Source organism: Acomys russatus, chromosome 15 (genome assembly GCF_903995435.1).
Source record: "Acomys russatus chromosome 15, mAcoRus1.1, whole genome shotgun sequence".
Taxonomy (NCBI): Eukaryota; Metazoa; Chordata; class Mammalia; order Rodentia; family Muridae; genus Acomys; species Acomys russatus.
In genome coordinates this window covers 49,506,499-49,532,314 of record NC_067151.1, presented here as the reverse complement: position 1 = coordinate 49,532,314, position 25,816 = coordinate 49,506,499, and the positions used below count along the sequence as shown (strand labels likewise).

The 25,816-nt window shown below is 37.2% G+C and overlaps 1 protein-coding gene across 1 annotated transcript in view; it reads left to right on the top strand.

The window, feature by feature from the left end:
- Pdcd10 (programmed cell death 10) overlaps positions 1-17,590 on the top strand; it is a 40,192-nt gene extending 22,602 nt beyond the window's left edge. The window contains exons 3-8 of the mRNA XM_051157306.1: positions 802-855; positions 5,741-5,858; positions 7,456-7,582; positions 13,837-13,915; positions 14,168-14,250; positions 17,107-17,590. Coding sequence (XP_051013263.1) covers positions 802-855; positions 5,741-5,858; positions 7,456-7,582; positions 13,837-13,915; positions 14,168-14,250; positions 17,107-17,188 — 543 coding nt within the window. The 3' untranslated portion in view covers positions 17,189-17,590. The remainder of the gene's footprint in view (positions 1-801; positions 856-5,740; positions 5,859-7,455; positions 7,583-13,836; positions 13,916-14,167; positions 14,251-17,106) is intronic.
- The last annotated feature ends 8,226 nt before the right edge of the window (positions 17,591-25,816 follow it).

Genomic DNA, 25,816 nt, shown 5'->3' with positions numbered 1-25,816 from the left:
GTAAATATACTATGTGTGTGTGCAGTTTCCTCTAGAGGCCAGAAAGAAATGTTAAACTCCCTGGAGCCAGAGTTGAAGAAAGGAATGAGTCATCATGTAGGTCTGGGAATTGAACCAGGGTCCTCTACAAGAGGAGTGAGTGTTCTTAACTTCTCAGCCATCTCTCCATCACCTACAGTTAACTTGTGATGTATTACTTTAGATAATTAGTTACTGCTGGAGTAGTAGAGGGCAGATGGAAACACCTCTGAAATTCAGATAATCTAGGTTTCAGTTTTTGTCAGAACTATTTGTTGATTGGCAAAAAAATAGATTAAGCTCAACACTTGACTGAGAAGTTAAAGTGATTAAAAAGAATGGAAGTATGAACTAGACTCCAAGTACATGTCTCCTGTGTTGGCTGCTAAGTGTACACCGAACTGTAGCTAGGCAATCAGTGTAGTGTGCTTAACCTTAAATTAAGCCTTACTATTTTTCAGAAATTCAAGTTGATGTGTGTATTGTTACTCTTAGGACTTAGAAATCTGTATCATATTGTTTATATTAGGTATTTTGCATCACAAATATACCTTTAAGGTAGAGTACATCTATTAGAAAACAAAAACAAAACAACAGCAACAAAAAAGAACTTTTTTACAGGTTTGAGTAAAAACTTTAAAATTTTGAAGAATTGTGTCTTATAATTATTGAAACATTTTGCTTATTATATAGTTTATCATTATTAGAGGAAATAACCATCAGAAATGTTTTTTTTAACTCAAGAGCACTTATACTAATCATATTTTTAACTTCTCATTGTAGCTAGAACGAGTAAACTTGTCTGCAGCCCAGACGCTGAGAGCTGCTTTCATTAAGGTGAGATATAATAACTTACTACATTTATTATGCTGTTATGTGTAAATTTAAATAGCATGCATTGTTGCTAGTGTTCTTTTGATGAAAATAATTTTAGATCATTTAGGTATTTCTCATGTTTTAGTCTATTATATAAACCTTTAAACACTTAGAAAAGGCAAACAACAAATGGTATTTCAGATGAGTATCTTTAGCAGTACATTTTTATGTTCCGTTTTCTTCCTTCCTTTCTTTTTTTTCGAGACAGGGTTTCTCTGTGTAGCCCTGGATGTCCTCGACTCACTTTGTAGACCAGGCTGGCCTTGAACTCACAGTGATCCGCCTGCCTCTGCCTCCTGAGTGCTGGGATTATAGGTGTGCGCCACCACGCCTGGCTTTATGTTCCTTTTTCTATTACTTCTTAAAAACTTGTTTATAAAAAAGTCAATTAGTTATACTCATATTGTTTAATTGTGGGATATAAAAATTTGCATCATATATGACAGATTAAGGTTACTTTGTAAAACATTCCAAGTGAGCGTCTTTATTGTCCTAAGACCTGAGCTGTTGAGCTGATCGTTGCTGGTAACATGCTGAGCTCTTAGAAGTATGACTTGTTCAAACACATGTGGCCCGAGTATAAAATATTTACGCTTGGTGACTTTGTAATAAAATGAGTGTTGGTGACTTCATAATAAAATGAATGTCAGCTAGCTTAGTAATAAGAATTCATTTTATATACACTGTATACTACCACTAGAAAATTTAAAATGTATAGTTGATTTCATACTTGTTCTCAGAGTATGTTTTTGTTGTTTAGCTATAATCCAGAGGCGTGGTGTATATATTAATCATACTGTTTTGAAATGATACCTGCCTTTTCAGCTCACAGAAATGCTTAAGTGCCCCCAAATTAATTATTTACTTTTAAATTCCCATTATTAACTAAAATAATTTATTTTTAAGTAAAAATATTTTAATACTTAAGAATAAACTTAAACTTTTAGTAGCTGATATCTTTAGTGAGATTCTAAAATAGATAAAACAATGTATCTTTGGAATTTTCTTATGACACTGTGACAAAAATCCAGTTGTGTGATTATGATAGATTTTTATATCTAGGATTGTCCATAGATACATTTATTGTCCACATCAGTGATTTCTTAGTGTTATTTTGCTTGATTTGTTTACGTACTGCTGTGATAAAAGTCTTAGCTTTGTACAAGTCTGACCATGAACTCCTGCCTAAAACAACCCTTTGATCTCAATTTTCTAAGTACTAGAAGCTACAGGCATGTACTATTCCACTTTAAGTTCACAGCAAGCAAGGATTCTTCCCCACCCCCCACCCCTCCCCCAAAGTCAGGATCTCTCTGTGTTAGCCTTGGCTGTCCTAGACTTGCTTTGTAGACCAGGCTGGCCTCAAACTCGCAGCCATCCGCCTGCCTCTGCCTCCTGAGTGCTGGGATTAAAGGCGTGTGCCATCCCGCCCAGCTCACAAGCAAGGATTCTAAATCTAAAAAAAAATAGTGAAAATTATTTGACGGGAACATAGGTCACACAGTTAAGCAGTTATTGTTAAATGTCACAGCTAGTTAGATCTCAAGCAAAACTAAAGAAAGCTATGTAGAAAAAGGTGTTTTTGTGTTTTTATTTTTATTTATTTTATTTATTAATTTTTTTTTTTTGAGAAACTCTAGAAATAGCTCAGAGAACTTGCTGTTCTTCCAGAAAACCTGAATTCAGTTGTCACCACTCACATCAAGAGACCAACAGCCTTCTGTAGCTCCAACTCCAGAAGATTCTGTACCTCCAGCCTGCACAGGCATCTTCAATCACATGTACATATTTATCTGCAAACACACATAATTAAATATAATGAAAATGAATTTTTAAAAATCTTTCTTTTTGAACGTGGGAAAGAAACATTGCCTAACCATATTTCTAGTTCTTGTCTTACACTGTAGTTTTTAAAATCACATATATTACCTGTTTTTATTTGCAGGAATAAAGGATTAATTTCCTCAAATAAAAATATGTCACAGACTGTTTACTACTAAGATATAAATTCGGCTTGATTACCAGTTGCTTGTCCCTCTTGGCAGTTGCTGACTTGTGCTATCTCCTACATTGGTAACAAAACTGTGCTTTTACTCCATAGGACGTTTTTCTCTCACATTAGAGGCTTTACAAAGGTTGAACAGCCATCAAGTTCAAAGTTGAAATCTATTAAGTGCAGATTGCCTCTGTAATCTAAGAGGAGAGGTTTCAGAGGTATTTCTTGAATTTAAGTTTTTGAAGGTTTTGCCAAGAGTTTAGCCAGACGACACCAAGACAGTGGTTCTCAACCTGTGGGTTGTGATCCCGTTGAGTGTTGAATGACGCGTCACAGGGGTCACCCAGCACCATTAGAAATGTCAGATTTATATCAGCAAAATTACAGTTATGAAGTAACAACAAAAATAATTTTATGGTTGGGGGTCACCACAATATGAGAAAACTGCATTAAGATATATAATCCCAAAGTCGTGCCCAGGCACCTTGCAAACTCAAGAGGTTGTGTGAAGTATTTCTGAAAAGTGAAGTACTATGATACTTAGCATCTGTTTATATTGCATAAACTTCTTTTGAGTAGTTTGTCATTTCAACATACTAGTTTGATTTGCATTTCTTGAAATGATGCCATATCTTTGTGGAACTAATAAAAAGCAAGTACCACAAAAAGAAATGTGTGCAAGAAGAAATGAGAATGGTAGTTCCTATCTAATTCCAGTGTTTGAGAAACTACAATATTCAGGAAGTGCAAACGTACCATTAATGTGTAGCCTTTATAAGCAATGAGATAAAAAAAATAATGCCTATTTTGTGTTAGAATTTAAGTTTTGGGGTTACTGAGTTGTTAGAACATACTACTTACCTATGTTATTTGTACTACCTAACAAACAGCATTTGCTTCTAAGACCTCTATGAACTGAGAACGTTAAGGGACGCTGTGAGACTTGCTATGCTAAATCAAACTAGTATTAAGAACTTTGTGTGCAGATAGATGTAATCCTTTCAGTACTTTAACTTAATTAGCAAGATGTTTTTCTGCAGATATTTCTTGCAAGCATGTAGAGAATGCTCCCCTGCCCTCAAGATAATTCTTTATGTAGGTGGATTTAATGGTACACGGACAAGAAAGATAAACAACTGTTACGAAATAAACACCAAGTATAACTTTTGGCGGTTCAGGAAACTAATACTGTACAAGTACATTTGGCCATATTTGAACAGTTTTTCTTTTAAAGGTTAACTTGACAAAACAGAAACAGAATTTAGATGCTTCCTTAACCATTTATCCAAGTGATAAGCATAGCAGTTGACACCACGTATGGTGATCTCAACACTGAGATACGTGTGTATGTTTTGTGCCTTTTCCCAATTTAGTTCACAACCTCTGAGGTTTTCCTACTTGAAACTACATAAGAACAAGAGTGTTTAAGAAATTGATGAAACAGAAGAAAACTCTAACTGCAGTACAATTAGAATGAAACAGCAAAGGCGGAGAGATTGTGTTTGACAGCTAAGGAAGCAGAGTAAGAGCCATTGGCTCAAGATTGGGAATTCTTTTTCTCCACGATTATTGGGTAAAGGAGAAAAACCATTATACGGATTTAATTGGCAGACATCCTAAAGCAGACTAACGTTCAGTGTGATTAGGAATTTTCTTTGTAATGGAAGAGATAAAATTACTGAGAAAATGGAAATGCAGAATTTGCCTTTATATTTAGGCTTGGTATGGCTAGATTTTAGTGCCCTAATTCAAGTAACATAGAAGAAATGCACATTTATTTACCATGTTTTGTATGTTGCTTTCCAGGGTACTAGAGAGGGCTGATGAGATGGTTCCATGCATAAATGCTATTGTCAAGCAAGCCTGATGAGCATGTTCAATACCCTAAACTCATGCCAAGATGGAAGAAAACTCACTCCCCATATCTATCCTTTCCTCTGCCTTATGGCACATGTGAGCTTGCTATGGCCAGAAAGTCAGTGAATCATACACACACACACACACACACACACACGCACACGCACACACACACACACACACGCATGTGCGCATGCACTCACACACAGCAATAATAATAAATAAAAATCAACTTTCAATAAGTGATATTTTTAAAAACCATTGAACAAAATTTCTTGCTCTGAAACTAAGTTAGGAAACAGAAATTATTGTATGATAAAGTAGGTAAGGGAGAGCCAGGCGTGGTGGCGCACACCTTTAATCCCAGCACTCGGGAGGCAGCGGCAGGTGGATCGCTGTGAGTTTGAGGCCAGCCTAGTCTACAAAGTGAGTCCAGGATGGCCAAGGCTACACAGAAAAACCCGGTCTTGAACCCCCCCCCCCCCAAAAAAAAAGTAGGTAAGGGAATAAATCAATCTTATTAAAAGCTACAAAAGTTACCCTAGTGGGTTTTTTTTTGTTGTTGTTTTTTTGTTTTTTCCTTTCTTGGCACTTAATTCTAATACCTCACATCATCAAAGTATGCTTGATAGGAGTTATTATTGCCCATCCTTAAGATGAAATGTTATAGATGGTAAAAGTCCTCAGTGCATTTAAATTTCATGAGAAGAGTGGTACATAGAGCAGGGCAGGGACGTGTCTGTCATCATTGCATTGACTGAGAGAGGACATAATGGGGAGGCAAGGAATACTGAGTGCCTCTGTGACTTTGCACATAGTAGAAACCTGCTGGTGCATAAGCTGAGCAAAGCTGGAGACAGTTCCCTCAGAAGCACCTGCTTCTCCAGTGCTTTCTGTCCTTATAAGTGAATACATTTTGAACAATCAAATTTTAGCCTTAAAATGCTGATCACATTTCTGTGTTTCAAAATTAGCAACTTTTTTTTCTTTCAGGCTGAAAAGGAAAATCCAGGCCTCACACAAGACATCATTATGAAAATATTAGAGAAAAAAAGTGTAGAAGTTAACTTCACCGAGTCCCTTCTTCGTATGGCAGCTGATGACGTAGAAGGTATCAGAAGACTTGTGTTTAGTTTCTCTATTCCTGAGAAGTACTTCCTTCAGATCATTACCATTGGACAGACAGTGGTCCCCACCCCAACCCCATGCCTTCATGCTTCTCGTGATGGCTGTGGATGTGCTACAAAGTAGACAAGCAGGCCCTTTAACTTTCTTTTTTTTTTAGAAATTTTTTTTTAATAAATTTTATTTTATGTGCATTAGTGTTTTGCCTGCACGTATGTCTGTGTGAAGGTGTCAGATCTTGGAGTTAGAGACAGTTTTGAGCTGCCATGTGGGTGCTGGGAATTGAACCCGGGTCCTTCGGAAAAGCTCTTGACAGCTGAGCCATCTCTCCAGCCCCCCTTTAACTTTCTATCTGTCAGATTTAGTTATGTGAGGTTTGTTGATGCTACATGTTTTATCTTCTTATACATTTTATGTTTAATGAGTCTCAGTTTCACTAAAAGTTCTGAGAAATATTATGTGTTGCAGTTGAAAGAGGTGAGCTGTTTGTCTTATTTGATGTTACTACTAGTAGCATTTTTTTTTCACTACAGATTTGAGAGGACAACATTATTATTTTTGCTACTTGCTTTTTAATAAAAGTTTAGAGATGTGTTTCATGTAAAATTAATAATATTTTCCCAATTTTAGAAAAATATAGTAGTGCCCTACATTTACTAATAGAGAACAGAAGGACTGTATTTGAGTTGCTTCTGTGACTGATGAAAGCTTTTGTCGTTTCCTGAGATTGAACACTTAGCCAGTTTGGCTGGCCTACGTTGAAGGTGTAAGTTGCTGAGCTTCCTGCTAGACAGTGAGCCTGGTAGTGAGACTTTCATCTGCCAAGTCTGATTGAACACCTTCCCAAAACACCTTTCTGTGATTGTACCCTTATGCTGGGTTTGTATTAGTCTTTGTTTTACAATGAAAATTTAAGAATGTACTAAAAATCATAGTAAGTTGCTTGTGGTTTTAATATAACAAACCACAGTATACTCCATATTTTTATATTATAAGCAACATAGGTGCAGTATTAAGGGTTTTAATATGGTGAACCATATTATGTTCCACACTATAGGGCCTTGATATAATGAACCATAGTGCATTCAGCACTGTCGGAGTTTTAATATAATTAACCATCATATATTCAGTTCTAAAGTTTAGTATAATAGGCAGTAGTGTATTTTACACTACAGGGATTTTAAGTTACTGAACTCAAATTTCCCTTCAAAATTATATAAATGGCCTTCTCATTCTTCTGAAATGGCATTGTTTAAGGTTTCGTGGCACAGAATATCAGGACTGATAAGCTTAGATCAGTGGATGGGTGGATTTTTAAGATTTTATTAAGTATTCTCATACATCTCAAAAGTGTTTAGTCTTATCCTGTTTTATTTCAGGAAAAAAAACCCATGTATTTATTTTTATTTTTTATTTATTTTATTTATTTATTTTGCCCTGCCCCATGTTGAACTTCTTTTCTCTTTCTAACTAAATGGCTTTCCCCCCACTGTATCCTTCCTTTGGTCAGTATTGGGTGTTCTTAGATTTGAATTTGTCACAGAGTCATTTGACATTTTTAATTATGTTTCTGTTTTTATCAGAGTACATGATTGAACGGCCAGAGCCAGAATTCCAGGACCTAAATGAAAAGGCACGGGCACTTAAACAGATTCTCAGTAAGATTCCAGACGAGATCAACGACAGAGTGAGGTTTCTGCAGACAATCAAGTAAGTGAGACTTCTGCTTTGATTTTTGTTTTTAAATAAAAACCATCAATTCTTTTTATTTTGATACGGAATTTAATTAAAATTCTAATTTGGAATAAAATCTGAAATTTTGAATGCCATGAACTTTGAACATAATGGCCTCACAGTATCCTGTTTTCTTTTTTAAGAATGTTTAAATGGCTATAGTAAATCAATGAAATAAATAAAACATGATAATTTAAATTATATAGATAATATAAACTTTATAAGTATATATCAGATGAAAACATATGCAGATACTAAGTGGGTAGGGTATGACATTCAAAATCATACTTTTAACAGATTTTGCTTCAGACCACTGAAATAGAGGTTTTCGAATCAACAGTGTCTCCAGCACTCCCTTATGTGGAAACTTATGCTCTAAACACTATTTCAAGCACTTTCCTGTATTAACTTATTATTGATATATTTTTAATAATTATTCCTCTAAGAGATGAGGAGAATGAGACATGAAAAATAAGTTACAAAAAAAAAGAAAAAGTAAGTTACATTTCTAAGGCGAAAGAGCAGTTTGAACCCTAGTAGCCTGATGCCATCATTCTCTGTGCTGTTTTCCATTCATAGATTCATAATGTTGATTTGATCTGTGCAGACAAGTTTCTGTTATTTGAATGAAATGTGATAATGGATGTTGTCCATTGAATGTCAGTTAGAGAGGAGTATTACAGTGAAAGCCAAGGCAGAAAAGAGTTGAACCAGAGACCTCAGCCCTTTGACAGTTTCTCTCCCCCTAGGGCAGTAGGACCCAATCTGTATATCATGGGTCATGACCTCTTCGGGGTTGCATCTCAGATATTTACATTACTATTCCTTACAGTAGCTAAATTACAGTTAGGAAGTAGCAATGATAATTTTATGGCTGGGGGTCTCTACAACATGAGGAACTGTATTAAAGGGTCACAGCATTAGGAGGTTGAGAAGCGCCCCCTTCCCCTAGGGAGTTAGTGAGGCACCCAAGGAAAGAGGGTGCAGGCTACATTATCAACAATTACAAGCCCTTCAGAGTTTACCCAGAGTTTTTAACGAAGGCTTGGATATTGCAATTTCACTTCCACTCTTTTAATGTACTAAGCACCATTGAACTAAGAGTAATAGCAATAGAAATACATTACCTATACACTTGAGGATTTGTCTTAAGTTTTGGATGTCCACATTATTTCTGAAACGAGAAGTCAATCATGTATGAACAGCACATAGCTACAGTTTAATTTTTCTTTACCATACCTTACCATTCCATGTTTAAATTAATAATTCTACTCTCCCATATTTTAGCAACATTAAGCCAGTATTACTTACTACACCAAATTTTATAGGCATATAAATGATTCTGTAGGTTATATTTAGGTAGTGAAAACACTTAGTACAATTAGTAAAACATTTTAAAATGTGTTTCCCAACTTGTATTTGAATCTCCATTGTAACACATAGCTGTGTTACAAGTTACTTAGCTTCTTATTTGGTTTATGACTCTCAAGAATGAAGGTAGGGCACTGGAAAGATGGCCCAGTGGTTAAGAGCATGGACTACTCTTCCAGAGGACCTGGGTTCAGTTAGCTCACAACTGTCTGTATAGTTCCTGTTCCAGAGAATCCAATACCTTCACACAGCCATTCATATAGGCAAAACACAAATGTACTTAAAATAAAAATAAATAAATTATAAGAACAAAGGTAATGCTTATGAGAACTGGAAGAATTGTTATGCATGAAATTTAACAGAAAACCTAAAGTATACATATCACATTAAAACTAGGAAGGAGGAAAGGGGCTCCTCCTTTTCTCTACCTAGTTGGTTAGAAGAAAAAAGGTCTAGTATGAGAATATTATTCTTTTGATTAATAAGTACTTTTGTTTGTCTACATTTGAACTTATGCAGATCTTTGTAGAACTAATTTATAATAAAAATCTGACACATTCCAATTGATGGTGAATCAACCGGAGAATCCTGACTTAATGCATCAAAAAGCCATGTATTGGTTGGTTTATTCTTTGTTGTCTACTTTGTATCATTTTCAGCAGAACAATGTATCCAGAGTTGTGTGGTCTAGATCAAACTGATCATGCAGTATAGGGACTGCTTTCAGTCTTTTGAAAGGTGCATATTTGAATTTGGGTAGGACAGTTAGGAGCTGGACTACCTTGTTCAGTTTTGTTTGTTCGTTTGATTGCTTGCTAAGTTCTGTGTACATTTCATCTGATGTCCATTGCCTACCATTGTGATTTGTTAATCAAAAGTTTCTTACTAAATAGCTGTGGATGTTTACTTTCTCTGTATCGTGGTATCACAGATTCTATCTGCTGCAAATTCTTTATAACTATGAAAGTTACTTTACCTTAATGCTTTTTCTGGTTCACTGAGTATTTTTTGTGCTGTTATGTTCTTTCATAGTTTGTTAATTTCCTGCGTGATTACTAATATAATTGAGTGTCCCTAGTACAGACCTTGGTGCTATAAACAAGAATGTTTTTCTGTGTGTCTGTATGGATAATGTAGTGATGTAAGTTATTTCAGGAAGTTTTTTAAGAACATTGTTCAACAACTGGGTAAGTCGCTGTTTTGCCAGTTCTCCTAGGCTTAGGGATAGTGCTGGTCAGTAGACTTTATAAAAGTTCTCTATACCATTGAGGTAGCTGCTCATTCCTAAATACCAGTGGATATAAAATGTGGCTCCTCAGAACAGACACCTGGGTAGTATTCTTTCTACCCTCACCCCATGTAGAGTTGTTCAGGCTCTTAATTTTACTGTAACAGACATACAAGAATACGAAGGTTATAAGTATCAGTGCGGTGTAGTGTGCTGTCCAGTGTATGGTTGGTTGCCTTATGTAAACTTTAAAAATCCTATTTTTTTGGAATAATTTGTATGTCATTGTTATCTGTAGTCACTACTTAGTTATTGCAGTACTGCTCCATAATTTGTTCCTATCTAACTGTGACATAGTGCCCACTGATTACACTCTCCCTGGACACCTTCCTCCACTATTTCCAGCCTCTAGTAACAACCATTTATTCTCAACTTTTATCAAATCAACGTCTTTAGACCCTAGTTACAAGTATTGTCTATCTGTGTCTGTTTTATTTCATCTAATATTAATCTAATTTCATTCATATTGTCATAAATTATAGGATTCCATTGTTTTTCTGTTGAATAGTTTTCATAGTGTATATGTACTGTGTTTATTCTGTCCATTCATCCAGCAGTTGACGGACACCATTTGATTGTTTTGTTGACAGCTTTGTGGTGAACACCATAGTTAGAATTTCTATTTGAGAAATTTATTTCATCTGTTTTAGATGCGTACTCAAACAGTGAGATTGCTGGTATACTGTTTTTAATCTTCTGAGAAACCCTAAATACTGTTCTCCACAATAACATGCTAGTTAATATACAATCCCACCCAGTGTTTGTGGCTCTCCTTTTTCTACAGCCTTGCCAGCATTTATCTTTGTGTTTTTACCACTTCCAATCATCTTATTATGCTTTCAATTTGTGTATCTTTTTTACTTAGTGGTGTTGTCTTTTCACCTATCTGTTGGACACTAGTGTTTTGAGAAATGTCTAAGTTTCTTATCTATTTCTTAATCTGTTTGATTATTTGGCCTCAATATTTTATGTTCTTATCTAGTGTTGGTCTTTTGGAATTTCTTGGGTGTTTTTTTTTTTTTTTTTTGGAATAAAGGAGAATTTGGTAGTAATTTTGTCAATTGGTATATTGTTAAGTTTTGCTATTTATAAATTGGAGAGTAAATATTCTCTTATGCTTAAGCCTCCCTCTATGCCCTACGTAGGCGAAAGGCCTTTTCCACTATCCCTGGCCTGAGGTCTGACTTTACAGGGTTGTCCTTGGTTTCAAACAGTCATGGTGGGTGGAGAACTCCCAGAGTCTTGGAGCTGTAGCCACCATGCCACCAATCTCTGCCATGTCCAACTCCTTGACCTACCAGCTATTAGAGGGTTATGACCAAGGCCCATTCTTGCAGAGGCTCCTGTATGTTGGTACACTTAACAACCAAATAAAGTACTAGGCACCAGGGATGTTCTAGATTAGAAGTCCAGTAGACTAGGGTCTGCGATCCCATGCTAGTTAGAGCTATTCTGCAAGCTCTGCTGACTGGGCAGCCTGGGAAACTGCCCTGTGTACCACCTGTCCTAGCAAATGTGATTTGTCACCATATTTACTACTTTGGGCTGAGGTATTGATAGAAGACGACTTGCCCACCTGAACTGATTTAGGTTTTGTTGTGCATGAGTCTATACAGTCTCAGGTATAGTGAACCCTTTGTGGTAGCCACCGGTGTTGCAAGACAAACTATTTTGATGCTGGGACAGTGTTAGAATCCTGTTATGAGAACTAGCCTAATAATAGCTGTGCTACTTTTCTTTCAGAGATGGTTGAAGGAGGAAGCCACTTGGTACAAAGGTTAATAATGCTAGATTGAGTTGTACCTGAGCCTTAGCCCCAGAGATCTTCCTAGTCTCAGGAGGAGGGTAGCTACTCCTCAGGCAGCCTAAACATAAGTTGCTCTGTCTAATACCAGAGCTGGTCCTAGGCTGTTTAAATTCTTTCTTTCATACAGGGCCTCAGTTTCTTTTAGATACTGCCTCATTATGGCCTTGGACTGAACAATGAGACAAACCTGTGCTAACTTTCCTGCTCTAAGTTTCACAGCTTATTCTATAGGGCAGAGCTAGTGTCAGAGTGATCTAGGCCATCAGCTTCCTGCCCTGATGGTGTTCTAGCAGCTAAGTTCCTGGGCCTTCCCTTACCCTGGGTTCCACTGATTCTGCTACGATTCTTGCGTCTCAGTGTCTTGAACAGGTTTTTGTTTTCCTCCTCTAACTGAGAAGTACTTCCTTTTTCACTAGGTTTCTTGAAGTTGAAAGAGAGGAATGATGGAGACTCTTTTCTTGCTGTCTCCTTAAGTGCAGCTAAAACTGGGCTCTCTGGTCACTCACCTGATTCCCCTAGCTGTGTGTTCACAGTATTTGTAGTAGCTCTTTAATTTGGTGTGTCTCAGGAAACACTTGCTAGAGACTGATTTCAACAGCCTCTCATCATGCTCGCCTTTCAGATTCCCAGTTCTTAAAAGCAGATATAGGATAGACTCTAGCAAAGCCCTTTCTCCTCTTCCTGCCTTGTTTTCCTTTCCAGGTAAGTTAAGCAGTCTGTTTCTGAGCTGTTCATGTGACCTGCCCTGTCCAGCCATTTCCACTATAGTCACATCTTTCTCATTAGTCATGACAACAGTTTGATGCTTACTTTTTTTGTAGAATACTAAAATATGCTAAAAAATGATGTTGCATTTACATACCTATGTGATTATTGTTACCTTCTTTATTATATTCAGTTTACTTAGCTCCATTATGGATTTAGTGAACCTTTCTTATATAGATATTAAGCATTTTTAATTGGTTGCAGCTCCAGTTTTTCTCAAAAACACAGGTCCTGAGATACCATCTTATTAAATATAATGGGCTGTGCCCTTCACAGAAGTACAGAATATTGAAGATTTTTGAAAGTACAGAGGCCCTTATATGATTTAGGCTGCTACTGTTAAACAAGCAGCAGTGATGGTAACAAGTTGCCAGGTGACGTTTCTGTGTCACAATAATTTTACTGCACTAAGTAATATTTTATGTTCAAGCCTAATTTCAGCATTGTACATATAAGAGTTGGTATATATTCATCATGATGTTTAGAAGGAAAAAAATGTCATTACTACTTCAGAATAAGTTGAAGTACTTCAGGAACTGAGAGAATTACGTATGGAAATGAAGAGTACTTTGGGAATCCAGCAGGACATGGCTTACTTGGTAGAGAGCGTGCCTAGCATGCATGAAGAGCAGGACTCAGTCCCCGATACTGCATAAACTGGGAATGATTCCACTCTGGACGTAGATCCAGGAGGATCATAGAAGTTCAAAATTATTGGTTACATGGAGAGTTCAAAGCTAGTCCTGGCTGCTTGAGACCATGTCTCAAAACAACAGCAGCAACAACAACAACAAAGATAGCCATGTGGTGCATGCCTTTAATCCCAGCACTCGGGAGCAGAGACAGGATAATCTGTGACAATTTCAGATACAGGCCAGTCTAGCATATATCAATGGGGAAAGGGGGTAGGTGGTATAACATGATTCATAATTACACACATACAGACCTATTTCTTTCAATGTAGCTCATCTTAAGGATTTTTTGTTCCTTTCCTAACAGGGATATAGCTAGCGCAATAAAAGAACTACTTGATACAGTGAATAATGTCTTCAAGAAATACCAATATCAGAACCGCAGGGTAAGTTGCTCATTGCTGCCACCCTAGATCCATGCTTACATGCACTTGTTGTATGAACTGTGTGCTGAAGGGTCTGGTTTTTAGAAATTGTCTCCTTGTGTTCTCAGAAGTTCTGTGATTCTGTGAGTAAACACTCTTAAGACAAATAGTATATAAAGTCTATCCCATGTTTGTTAGAATCATTGTCCTTTGACTTAGTCTTTTGTGATATCCTTCAGACTTAGATTTTTATTTTTCTTTTTATAAATACAGGCACTTGAACATCAAAAGAAAGAATTTGTAAAATACTCCAAAAGTTTCAGTGACACTCTGAAGACATATTTTAAAGATGGCAAGTAAGTATTATTGTTTATACTTTTCTACTAAAAATAAATGTTTTATATACTATTAAAACCATGTTAATTAGGCCAGTGACAATGAGAGATCTCAGTGGGTAAAAGGCTCTCACAGCCTGGCCTGTCTGACAACCTGAGTTTAATTCTAAACACCCACATGGTGTTGGGGTGTATTGGGGCGGAGAAGGGGGGATGGCAGAGAAAATATGAATGTGAAATTTAAAAGTAAAACTCATTTAAGTTAAGCTTTTGTCTTGTTAATACTAAAAACATCTGGTTTAACAAAAGCAGATAATTGGAAAGTGACTGTTCTAACCACAACTTAATCTTGATCTAAAAGGGTTTTTTGTTTTTGTGTTTTTGTCATTTACAGAGATGAAGCTATTCTCATATCCCCTCCCCATCTCTGTGTCTCTCCCTCTCTCCCTCTCTCCCTGTTTAATAAAAGAAAACATTTTACCAGCTTTGACTTACAGTTTCAGAGGGTTTGTAATCAGGGTGCAGGTTGGCAGGTAGGCAGACAAGGTTCTGGAGAGGGAGCTGAGGGTTCTTCATCTGGATTCACAGGCAGAAAAAGGAGACTATGATGCCATTCATAACTTACTAATTTGTACTAACAGCTAAAATATTTGTTTTCAAGCTTTAGTAGGATCTGGTGGAGTAGGTCTGAAATTAAGATCTAATAATTGTACATTTCTAAGATTCTTCAAGTGCTGTCAAAGCTGCTAGTGCCTTGAGAAACTATTACATAGCCAGTGCCTTGAGAAACTCTTACACAGAGGTAAATACAATAATTCTCAATCCTCTTTCCACGTTAAAGCCTTCTGGGTCAATTTTTTAAAAATTTCGTTGCCACAATTCCACTTTGAAAGATTTCTATCTTGGCCTGCATGGAAGCATGGCCTAGATCTTTTGTAAATGTGTCCAGGTGTCTTTGAAATGCTACTAGGCTAGAGATCCACTATCCTAAAGAGAGTGTTAAGTAGCTTACCACAGAGTTCTGCTACATAAAAGATATTAAAGAGACAGGACATCCTGAATGAAAACAAACGAACGAACAAAAACAAAAGCAAATGAATAATTTAAAAAACTATATGAAAGTTTTAATTGTGCCATCAATTTTAAGATTATACAAAACTGCCTGTAGAGCCCTGTGTAGATCTAGGTATTGTATTTTTTTTATATCTACTCAGTTTTTAAATAGGTGGTGTGGGTCATGACATCTGCAGTATTGTTTCATATAGGTTGTTAAAAGTACATCAGGTTAAATGCTAGAAATTGTATTGAAAAAACATTTAAAATATGTATAAAGTTAGAAAATTATTCTAAACAGGCACAGCAAACATCCTTGAAGTTTTAAGATTCTATATAAAATCATACTCTTATGATATTATTATAAAAATATTTTAAAATAAAAGCACATTGATATAAATTTTAGGGTCAATTTTAATGTTCAGACATTTAAATACTTACGTTTATATTACAAATTAAACATAGTTACTCTAATGGTTTTATGTTCTATATTCAAATTCAAGTTGCCCAAATAACAGAAGATAGAATTTACATAATGGTATTTCTAATTTTAATTAATTAATAATGTACAATAAATGTTGCAAGGTGGGCATTAACATTTCACTAATCTAAAATATTTATTAATGGATTAGTCAAGCTTGCTACTATAGTTCCACTCTTTAGCAGTTTTAAATTGAAGTTTGTTTTGTTTAAATACTCTGTGAGTTTTTCACTTGTTTACTCCAAATGGAAAACTGTTAGTGAAGCAAGATCCTTTAAGACATCTTATACCAGGGAAACAAATTCTCATTGATTCAGCTGGGCCATTCCTAACCCCTCCTAGGTAAAAATGTCCTAAGATGAAGATCCGAACTTCAGCCCTGGATCAGAGGGACTGATAAGGCTACATACACAATGGGACTAGCCACACAGTATGACTAACCACACACTGAGACACACACTGAACTAAAGGCTCATCTCTCTCCTGTAGTCACACAAAGGCGGGTCTCTGGGAGAACATCCTGGCACTTAGAGTAGCTTTGCTCCCCCCCCCCCCCCCCCCCCCCCGCGCCCCTTTGTACATTACATCCTCGCAGCAGGTTCTCCTGCCTCAACTCCTGCCAGCCCCTCCCCTGACGTCTCTCAGTTCAATTCCTCCTATGTTTACCTTTAAAAAAGAAAGGGGGGAAAAAAGCAGCCCTCCCAGGGAATATGGCCTAACTGGATACAATTAGAACTTGGCTCAAACCGTCATATCAAGTCTGAACATCTCAACACAGTAGGAGGAAAAGGGCCCTAAGCACAGGCAAAAGAGTCAGAGACACCTCCCCCACTCTATTGTTGGGAGTCCCACAAACATGGGCCTTGTATGGGTCTGAGCTGAGTCGTCTGCATATACTATACTGTCCCGTAGATCTTAAGGCTCAGTGTCATGCTTCAGTAGATCATGTTTACTGGAGAACTTCATCTGAATCATCATTTAAGCATATCAGATTTAATTTTTGAACAGAATTTGTAAAAAATTTATTTTATTTTGTATATAAAATTACAGCCTGGACCAGTATAAATCCTTCTCTTGATTTGTTTAGCCTGTAAATGGTTGTTGGGAGTAGCAACCCCTGTTGCCAATCCAAACCACCAGGGGGCAGTAATTCCTAGACTCTTTTAGTGTGTAACCCTAAGAAATTAAATCCCAAACTGGAAGAAAAGTTTAGAGTACTCCACACTAACTTGCGTTTCTCCACTTATTCCATTGACACCATTAATATGACATTAGCTATAAATGTTTTAAAGTAATGAATTCTGGGAATGAAATTAATACTTGTTCTTTTTCTTTTTAAACAGGGCAATAAATGTGTTCATAAGTGCCAACCGGCTAATTCATCAAACCAACTTGATACTTCAGACCTTCAAAACTGTGGCCTGAAAGTTGTATATGTTAAGAGATGTACTTCTCAGTGGCAGTATTAAACTGCATATATCTGTAAATTTTAAAGTTTGACTGTATAAATTATCAGTCCCTCCTGAAGGGATCTAATCCAGGATGTTGAATGGGATTATTGCCATCTTACACCATATTTTTGTAAAATGTAGCTTAATCATAATCTCACACTGAAGATTTTGCATCACTTTTGCTATTATCATTCTTTTAAGAATTATAAGCCAAAAGAATTTACGCCTTAATGTGTCATTATATAACATTCCTTACAAGAACTGTAAATATTGGTGTTTGTTTCTGACATTTTAACTTGAAAGCGATATGCTGCAAGATAATGTATTTAACAATATTTGGTGGCAAATATTCAATAAATAGTTTACATCTGTTAAACATTTCTTTACTTGAAAAAAAGATACATATATATATGTGTGTGTGTATATATGATCAGAAGACCAAGACAACTTGGTATATTGTTAAAGATCTTCTAATGGGAGCTTACTAGCAGTTTATCAAATAATAAAGCAACAACAATTCCTATTTTTTGTTCTTAATCACTTTGGACAAAATGTAGTCAGTTAACATAGTTGTGTTAGTTGTTACATATAAAGGACTGGGTATTTTTTCACTATGTCCAATCTTTAGAGGCCTTTGAAGAGAGAGCACAGTCTACAGTGTCTTCATACTGTAATGACACTTTCTGAACTGTGTGACAGTGTAGATAATGACTCAAAGCTTTGCACATTCTCCTCAAAGTAATCACAGTGAAAACTTCCAATAGTTGTATAGAGATTTTCATCAGTGTTAATATAATGTACATTCTTTAATTATGTATTTCCCCACTAGAGAAATTATAAGGAAACTATCGAATATTCATGTTGAGTGATTTCAATTTCCAGTTTGGTAAAGGGGGAAAAAAATCAGATTTTGTTTATCTCTTATAAAGAAATTAAATGTTAAGCTGAACCTGTTGACAATATATTTTGGTTATAATATACTTTAGTTATTTTTGTCCATTTTTAGAAAATATAATTGTAAAGATTGCTGTCATTGACAACATAAATCTACCCTAGCATAAGTCAATATGTGAAAGGAAGCAAAGCAGCAAAGACAGGTAATTGGTAGAACGCTTACAATCTATGAATGTGTTCCTAGCTTGACTTTTTCTTCCAAAGTTCAGAACTACTAAACAAAAATAAATGATAACCTTCAGTATTTCATCAAAGCTACCTTTTAATGTTGGGAAATATAAACAAAGACAGTGTGTTCTTTGTAGAGGGCTTTTCTAATGAAAAATACCATCTCCCTTTTATTTTCATTCATTCATATTAGTTGCCACCCTTGGTTTGTTTGTTTGTTTGTTTGTTTTTTTAAGTCTCTTTTTATTCTGCTATCTACCGGATGTGGCTTCCATTGTAATGAAGCATGTTCATAAAGAGGGCCAGTTCTAAGTGTCAGTTAATTCTACAAATTCTTCTCAAAGATGTAAGTTGAATCAGTGAAGAGAGAAAGAGGTGGCTTCTGAGGAGAGGCATCAAAGGCAATACTTTGTTTGATGCTTTCTGTTTCAAGACTATTGAAAATACATTTATTTACTTTGATTTCTTAAGAATTCTATAATTTAATCGTCTTCCTTATAGTTAAACAGAAGTGGAATCATAGCATAGCTGTCAGCTGAGGGTTGAGCTTGTGGTTCCCACCTCCTGTGTGCTCTCTCCACTTACCTTTGCTCTATTGCCAGAAATAGAATGTAAGAGGCTACTTCACCAAACTTCTTTCTGGTTTACTAGGATACAAATTATAACAATGTGGTTTATTTTCAGACATCCAGTGCCCCTCCCAGTAGATTCATACAACATAACACAGTAAATGGTAGGTGTTGGGGGGGTGATATTAGGGTGTTTATTTTTATGAAAGAAAACTATAAAAAGCAAACCTAATATTGAGGAGCCAATATGTGTCCTTTTCAACTTTTTTTAAACTTTGCATATGGAAACATGCGAACCCTCAGGAAGCTTGCAAGAGTAACAGTTGCTCAGAGGAAAAACTATATACCTTTCCCATGTTGTTTTCTTGTCCTGTCTTACAGCCTGTGCTGTCGATGCGTCAGTGTCTGTTATAAGTTGATCCTCACTTCTAGTTTTATTATTAAATCCAAGTTCTACATCCTTGGTCGGAACACTGCACTGGTGGTTGTCATGAGGATGAGATTTGGAGCAGATGCCCATCTTCTCACCTGCTTATAGTGTTGTTGTGTTTCTCCAGTGTGTAGTTTAATCTTCTACTAGTAAGCAACCTATAGGAATCTTTCAAGTGGATGCTAACAACTTCCTCCAGGGATGAACATATATTGATATTTCTTGCTCTGATCTAATTATGACTTTGGAACTCTGGCATTATTTTTTCCAATGCAGGACATTCTACTGCAAACAGAAGTCCCTTTTCCCCATCCCATCTATTCTCTCATCCAGCTATGTGTTTCCACTTAAATTTGAATGTTACAGGTTCGTATGTGTTTTGTTTTTCCTAATGGTCTATATCCCTTACTTTGGTCCACAAATTATTTTAAATTTGGCCGATAGCTTCTTCTAGCTGGCTCCTGTGACCTTTGAGTTCTCTTTTCTGTTTGTGTGTGAATGTGTGCCGCACCCCCCTTAAGTAACTTTGTATAAAAGCATTCCAAGATCTGTGATAAGCAATTTGATCATAGAATCAGAGAGCAGTTATTAAAAGTTTAGAGCTGGATCTTGTATGTTTTCATTGCATCTAAGCCATTTAATAGACAAAACTAGTAACTGTATGCCTACTTACTTAAAAATGCACATGTACATGTGCCCCTAGCATTGATCTCAGACATGAATTCATAAGTTCTTTCCTGTCATCATCTTTCCATATTTCTGTACCCTTAAAACCATGGTGCCAGTCACTTGTTCATCAAGGAAATATAACTCAGTCTTACAGTTAGTTTACCCACATCACGCAACAGGATTTGTTCCCTATTGTCCTGCTAAAGATTAAGGATGTTACATTATGCATTCATAAATTTTTTTTAACCTTATTGATTATGGAAACACACTTGCATTTTTAGTTTGCTTGAAGGTTTAAGATGTGGCCACTTCTTAGCCACTCCCTACCCTCACTGACTTCATAATTTTAAAGTAAAAAGAACCCTACCGTGCTGGTACAGCTCAGAATTACTCTGAAACATTCAAAAAGGAGCCTCAGCCTTCTGATGCACTTGTTTATGCCCCAATTTTGTTGCCTTTTTTTCCTCCTATGTTTATTTTTATGAAAGAAAACTATAAAAAGCAAACCTATTTTTCTCCTGCGTTCTTCTCTTTCCTCAGCATCTATGTAGAGAGAAAAACCATTGCAGTTGGCCCAGGACAAGAGACAAATGTTGGGAGTTAAAACTAAAAATGGGCAAACAGAAGGAATTAGTTTAATTTTCTCTTGCCCACAACACTACTGCAGACTAAGTTTTAAATAGCTTACAAATTTGGTCCAGATTTGAGAGGCTGTCAACAATTGAGTCGCAGTAGGGCAGTTGGATCCTAATGATAACCTGGTTTCTCCCTGTTAAGCAGCCTATATTCAGCTTCACCCTGGTGGTCCTCTGCAAGCCTACCACCATTCATAGGTTTCCCTGCCGTGGAATTAGGGTTTCTGCCCACTTTACAGTGAACAGTGGTAGTTAAACTAACAGGAGTTTAAGAGAGGACACATATTTTCTTTTTCTTTTTTTTTGTTTGGTTTTGTTTTGTTTTATTAATTTATTCTTGTTACATCTCAATGTTTATCCCATCCCTTGTATCTTCCCATTCTCCCCCACCCCCCATTTTCCCATTATTCCCATTATTCCCCTCCCCTATGACTGTTCCTGAGAGGGATTACCTCCCCTTGTATATGCTCATAGGGTATCAAGTCTCTTCTTGGCAACCTGCTGTCCTTCCTCTGAGTGCCACCAGGTCTCCCCCTCCAGGGGACATGGTCAAATGTGAGGCAGCAGAGTACGTGAGAAAGTCATATCCCACTCTCCACTCAACTGTGGAGAATGTTCTGACCATTGGCTAGAACTGGGTAGGGACTTAAAGTTTACCGCCTGTATTGTCCTTGGCTGGTGCCTTAGTTTGAGCGGGACCCCTGGGCCCAAGTCTGCCTATCATAATGTTCTACTTGTAGGTTTCTAGGACCCTCTGGATCCTTCTGCTTTGCTATGCTCCCATGCTTCTCTCATTTAGAGTCCCAATAGGATGTCCTCCCCTCTGTCCCAGTTTCCTGGTAAGTGAAGGTTTTCGTGGGACATGCCTCTTGGGCTAGTATGCAGATATAAGTGAGTATATACCATTTGAGTCTTTCTGCTTCTGGGTTAACTCACTCATTATGATCATTTCTAGCTCAATCCATTTATCCACAAATTTCGGGAATTCCTTGTTTTTAATAGCTGAGTAGTATTCCATAGTGTATATGTACCACAGTTTCTTTATCCATTCTTCTACTGATGGACACTTAGGCTGTTTCCATGTTCTGGCTATTATGAATAAGGCTGCTATGAACATGGTTGAGCAAATTTTCTTGTTGTGTGCTGGAGCATCTTCTGGGTATATTCCAAGGAGTGGAATAGCTGGGTCTTGAGGAAGCCCTATTCCCATTTTTCTGAGATAGCACCAGATAGATTTCCAAAGTGGCTGTACTAGTTTGCATTCCCACCAGCAATGAAGGAGTGCTCCTCTCTCCCCACATCCTCGCCAGCTTGTGGTGTCACTTGAATTTTTGATCTTAGCCATTCTGATGGGTGTAAGATGGAATCTCAGAGTTGTTTTGATTTGCATTTCCCTGATGACTAAGGAGGTTGAGCATTTCTTTAAGTGTTTCTCAGCCATTTGATACTCCTCTGTTGAGAATTCTCTGTTTAGTTCCAAGCCCCATTTCTCAATTGGGTTATTTGGTTTGGTGGTGTTTAATTTCTTGAGTTCTTTATATATTTTGGATATTAGACCTTTGTCAGATGTAGGGTTGGTGAAGATCTTTTCTCAGTCTGTAGCCTGTCACTTTGTTCTCTTGACAGTGTCTCCTGCCTTACAGAAGCTTCTCAGCCTCATGAGGTCCCATTTATTAATGGTTGACATTAAGGCCTGGGCCGTTGGTGTTCTGTTCAGGAAGTTGTCTCCTGTGCCAATATGTTCCAGGCTCTTCCCCACTTTTTCTTCTAAGTGACTTAGTGTCTCTGGTTTTATGTTGAGGTCTTTAATCCACTTGGATTTGAGTTTTGTGCAAGGTGACAAATATGGGTCCAGTTGCATTCTTTTACACATAGACCTCCAGTTAGACCAGCACCATTTGTTGAGTTGAAGATGCTATCCTTTTTCCATTGAATGGATTTGGCTTCTTTGTCAAAAATCAAGTGACCATATGTGTGTGGATTCATATCTGGGTCTTCGATTCCATTCCACTGATCAACCAGGTTTTTGTTTGTTTGTTTGTTTGTTTTTTATTTATTTATTTTTTTTGAGACATTGTTTCTCAATGTTAGCCTTGGGTGTCCTGGACTCCCTTTGTAGACCAACATTTTCAAACCATAGTCATTCTGCATGCATGCATTTAAGTCTCTTTGGTTTTTGTTTTTTTTCTTAACTGCAGACCAAACTAGTCTTGGCTTTACCTTTCTCCTTCAGCTCCCAATACTGGAACTAGTGTTATGCACCAGCACATCTAGTGCTTCATCTACTTTCTCTAAAATAGATGGAATAGCAAAGCTTAGCTAACACAGGAATTTGTGTATCCTTAAAATAACCAGAGCTATAATTGTGCCACAAAACTCATTTTAGTTATTCCATTCAGTGACTTTAAAAAAAATAATCTGGAGTGGTGCAACCTGACCACAGCTGTAGAACAGTCATCACTGTGACATCTCACACTCAGTGATTCCAGTTCTCGTTTCCAGCTCCAGACAAAAATTAGCAATTTTTCTGTCTCTATAGGTTTTCCTCCTTAGGGCACTTCATACAAACAAATACATGTCTTAGTTCCTGTTCTATTGCTGTGAAGAGACATTTCAACCAAGCTAACATAAAAGAAAGCATTTAATTGGGAGCTTACAGTTTCAAGAGACTGAATCCATGACCATCACGGCCAGAAGCGTGCTAGCACGCAGGCAGCTTGAGCAGTAGCCAAGAGCTCACATCTGACCCACAAGCAAGAGGCAGAGAATTAGGGGTGGGGTGTTTAGTGGGAGGGGCGCACACACACACACACACACACACACACACATGAGTTAGTGGTAGTGGGAGGGACGTGTGTGTGTGTTTGGGGCTTGGGCTTTAGAAACCTCAATTCCCACCCCCAGTGATACACCTCCAAAAAGGCCACATCTAATCCTTTCTTATTTTTTTTTTTTAAGATTTATTTATTAGATATACAGTGTTTTGCCTGCATGTACACTTGAATGCCAGAGGAGAGCATCAGATCTCATTGTAGATGGTTTTGAGCCATCATGTGGTTGCTGGGAAATGAACTCAGGACCCTTGGAAGAGCAGCCAGTGCTCTTAACCTCTGAGCCATCTCTCCAGACCCACACCTAATCCTTAACTGTTCACCAACAAACATTGAAATATATGAGCCCGTGGAAGTCATTCTCATTCAAACTACCACAATATGGTGTGTTGTCGTCTACATCTGCTTCTCCTCCTTCTTACTCACCATGTTAGCATATATAGTGTACTTTCTCTTACTGCTGAGTAGTATCATTATTCCCTAAAATTGTATTGGCATTTCAATTATATCTAATTAATCTGGCTACTATAACTTAGGTGGAGATCTTTCTGTAGACTTGAATTTTTGTTGAGGGTTACTGAGCAGCATAATTGATGATCAGTAAGTTTATAAATAACTTCCAAATGTTAACAGTATGAACAATTTACTGTCTCTAAAATCAATATCAAATGTATTATTTTGATGTTGTAAAGTCTGGCTGTCAGCAAGAAAAGTTCTTATCTATGAATGCATGGAGGTGCAGCTTTAATACCACTTTAATCAGGCATAGCTTGAAATCTTGTTTTCTATAAACCTGATTATTAAGACAGGATAGAAATTATGAAAATATTATATCCTAATCTAAAAGTATCTTTGGAAACCTGTTTCTTTGGTTGGCTCATGCCATTTGGTGGTGTCCAGAATGATTGCAACCCTAAGTTATGAGTTTAAATTAACTTTTCATTACAGATGTTACAGATTTTTAACCATATCTAGTAATTTATAAGCCAATTCATGTAGTAAGACCAATCAGAGAGAAACCTGTAGTGACTATATTTATTTATATATTTAAGACAGATGAAATTTTTCTTATTTTCTCCAGCTGTAGTTTCAAGGGAGGAACACCCTGTTATCTGCTGAAGCCAACTCTCAAAGCCATAGAGGCTTTGTAACAGGAGTAGCCATCAGCTTCCCTGCTAAAGGAAGCTGGCACCTCTTTATCAGCAGCTTGTACAGATCAGGCAGCCTCTGGCCCACTGCCAGCCTGATCCAGGCAGGAGGCAGGGCTTTTCCAGCAGTGCTAGTTTATCAGTTTTTGTTGTCTCAGTTCAACTGCCTTTTTTTCCTGAAAATCCTTGAAGTGAGTTTTTTACTAAGTCAAGGTATAAATGATCAGCAGATGAAGTTCGGCCTTTGCCCCAGAATATGAAACACAGCACAATCAAGCAGTTAAATAAAACTGCAGATGTGGACTGACAGACATGGACAGACCAGTACACCTAGAACCAGAACCAGATCTTCCACCAAAGGGAACCAGAGAGGGCCTAGAATGTCTTCTGACCTCCACAGACCCCAGCAGCTTTGCTGTGTCCATCTCTCTTGGGTCTCAGATTGGTATCAAAAACAGATCCCCAAAACAGGTTACAAGCTACAGGTTTGAACACTATCTGGGTTCAGGATGGAAGTTGAAAAGGCTCAGTTCATATACAGAAACTTTATATAGAAGCTTTATTTCTGAACTCAGTGAGGTGGCCAGTTCAGAATTTGAACCATGTTGAGCTTTTCTTTTCTGAGTCACCAAACGTCTAGACCATACTAAGACCAAATCAAGAAAGGAAAAACAACAACAAACAAAGAACAAAAGAAGAAACCAAGGAAGGAAAATGTACTTCCTCATGGAGGAGCCAGCCGTTTTGGTGGCTTTCATTTATCAAACTGAGGGGTGGTCGTGGGTAGGGGGCCATCTCCATGGGACCTCCAAGTCTTGTGGTCCAATAATAGCCACATAAACTACTTAGATGCTGATCTCAGTCAGTTGTTGATGGTTTATTGAACGACCCCCATCCCCCTTCCCAAGACTGATCATGATCAGGGACACAATGGACTTGAAACCCAAAATGACCATGATGTGTCTTCAGAGTAAGCTTTTTAAAGGAAACAAAACAAAGCAAAACAAACAAATCCAGGAACCACAACCAAGCAGAAAGAATCAATTCTCTTCCACGAACATTGTGTCAAGGTAACTAGACAAAGCACTTCAGCTGGACTTTAGGCTGATATCCTGGGATATAGGGTAGGGGAACTTGGGAGACATTCCAGTTCTCTGTCCTGGGGTCTGGGGAGTTTCCAGCTCCTTATCATTCCTGT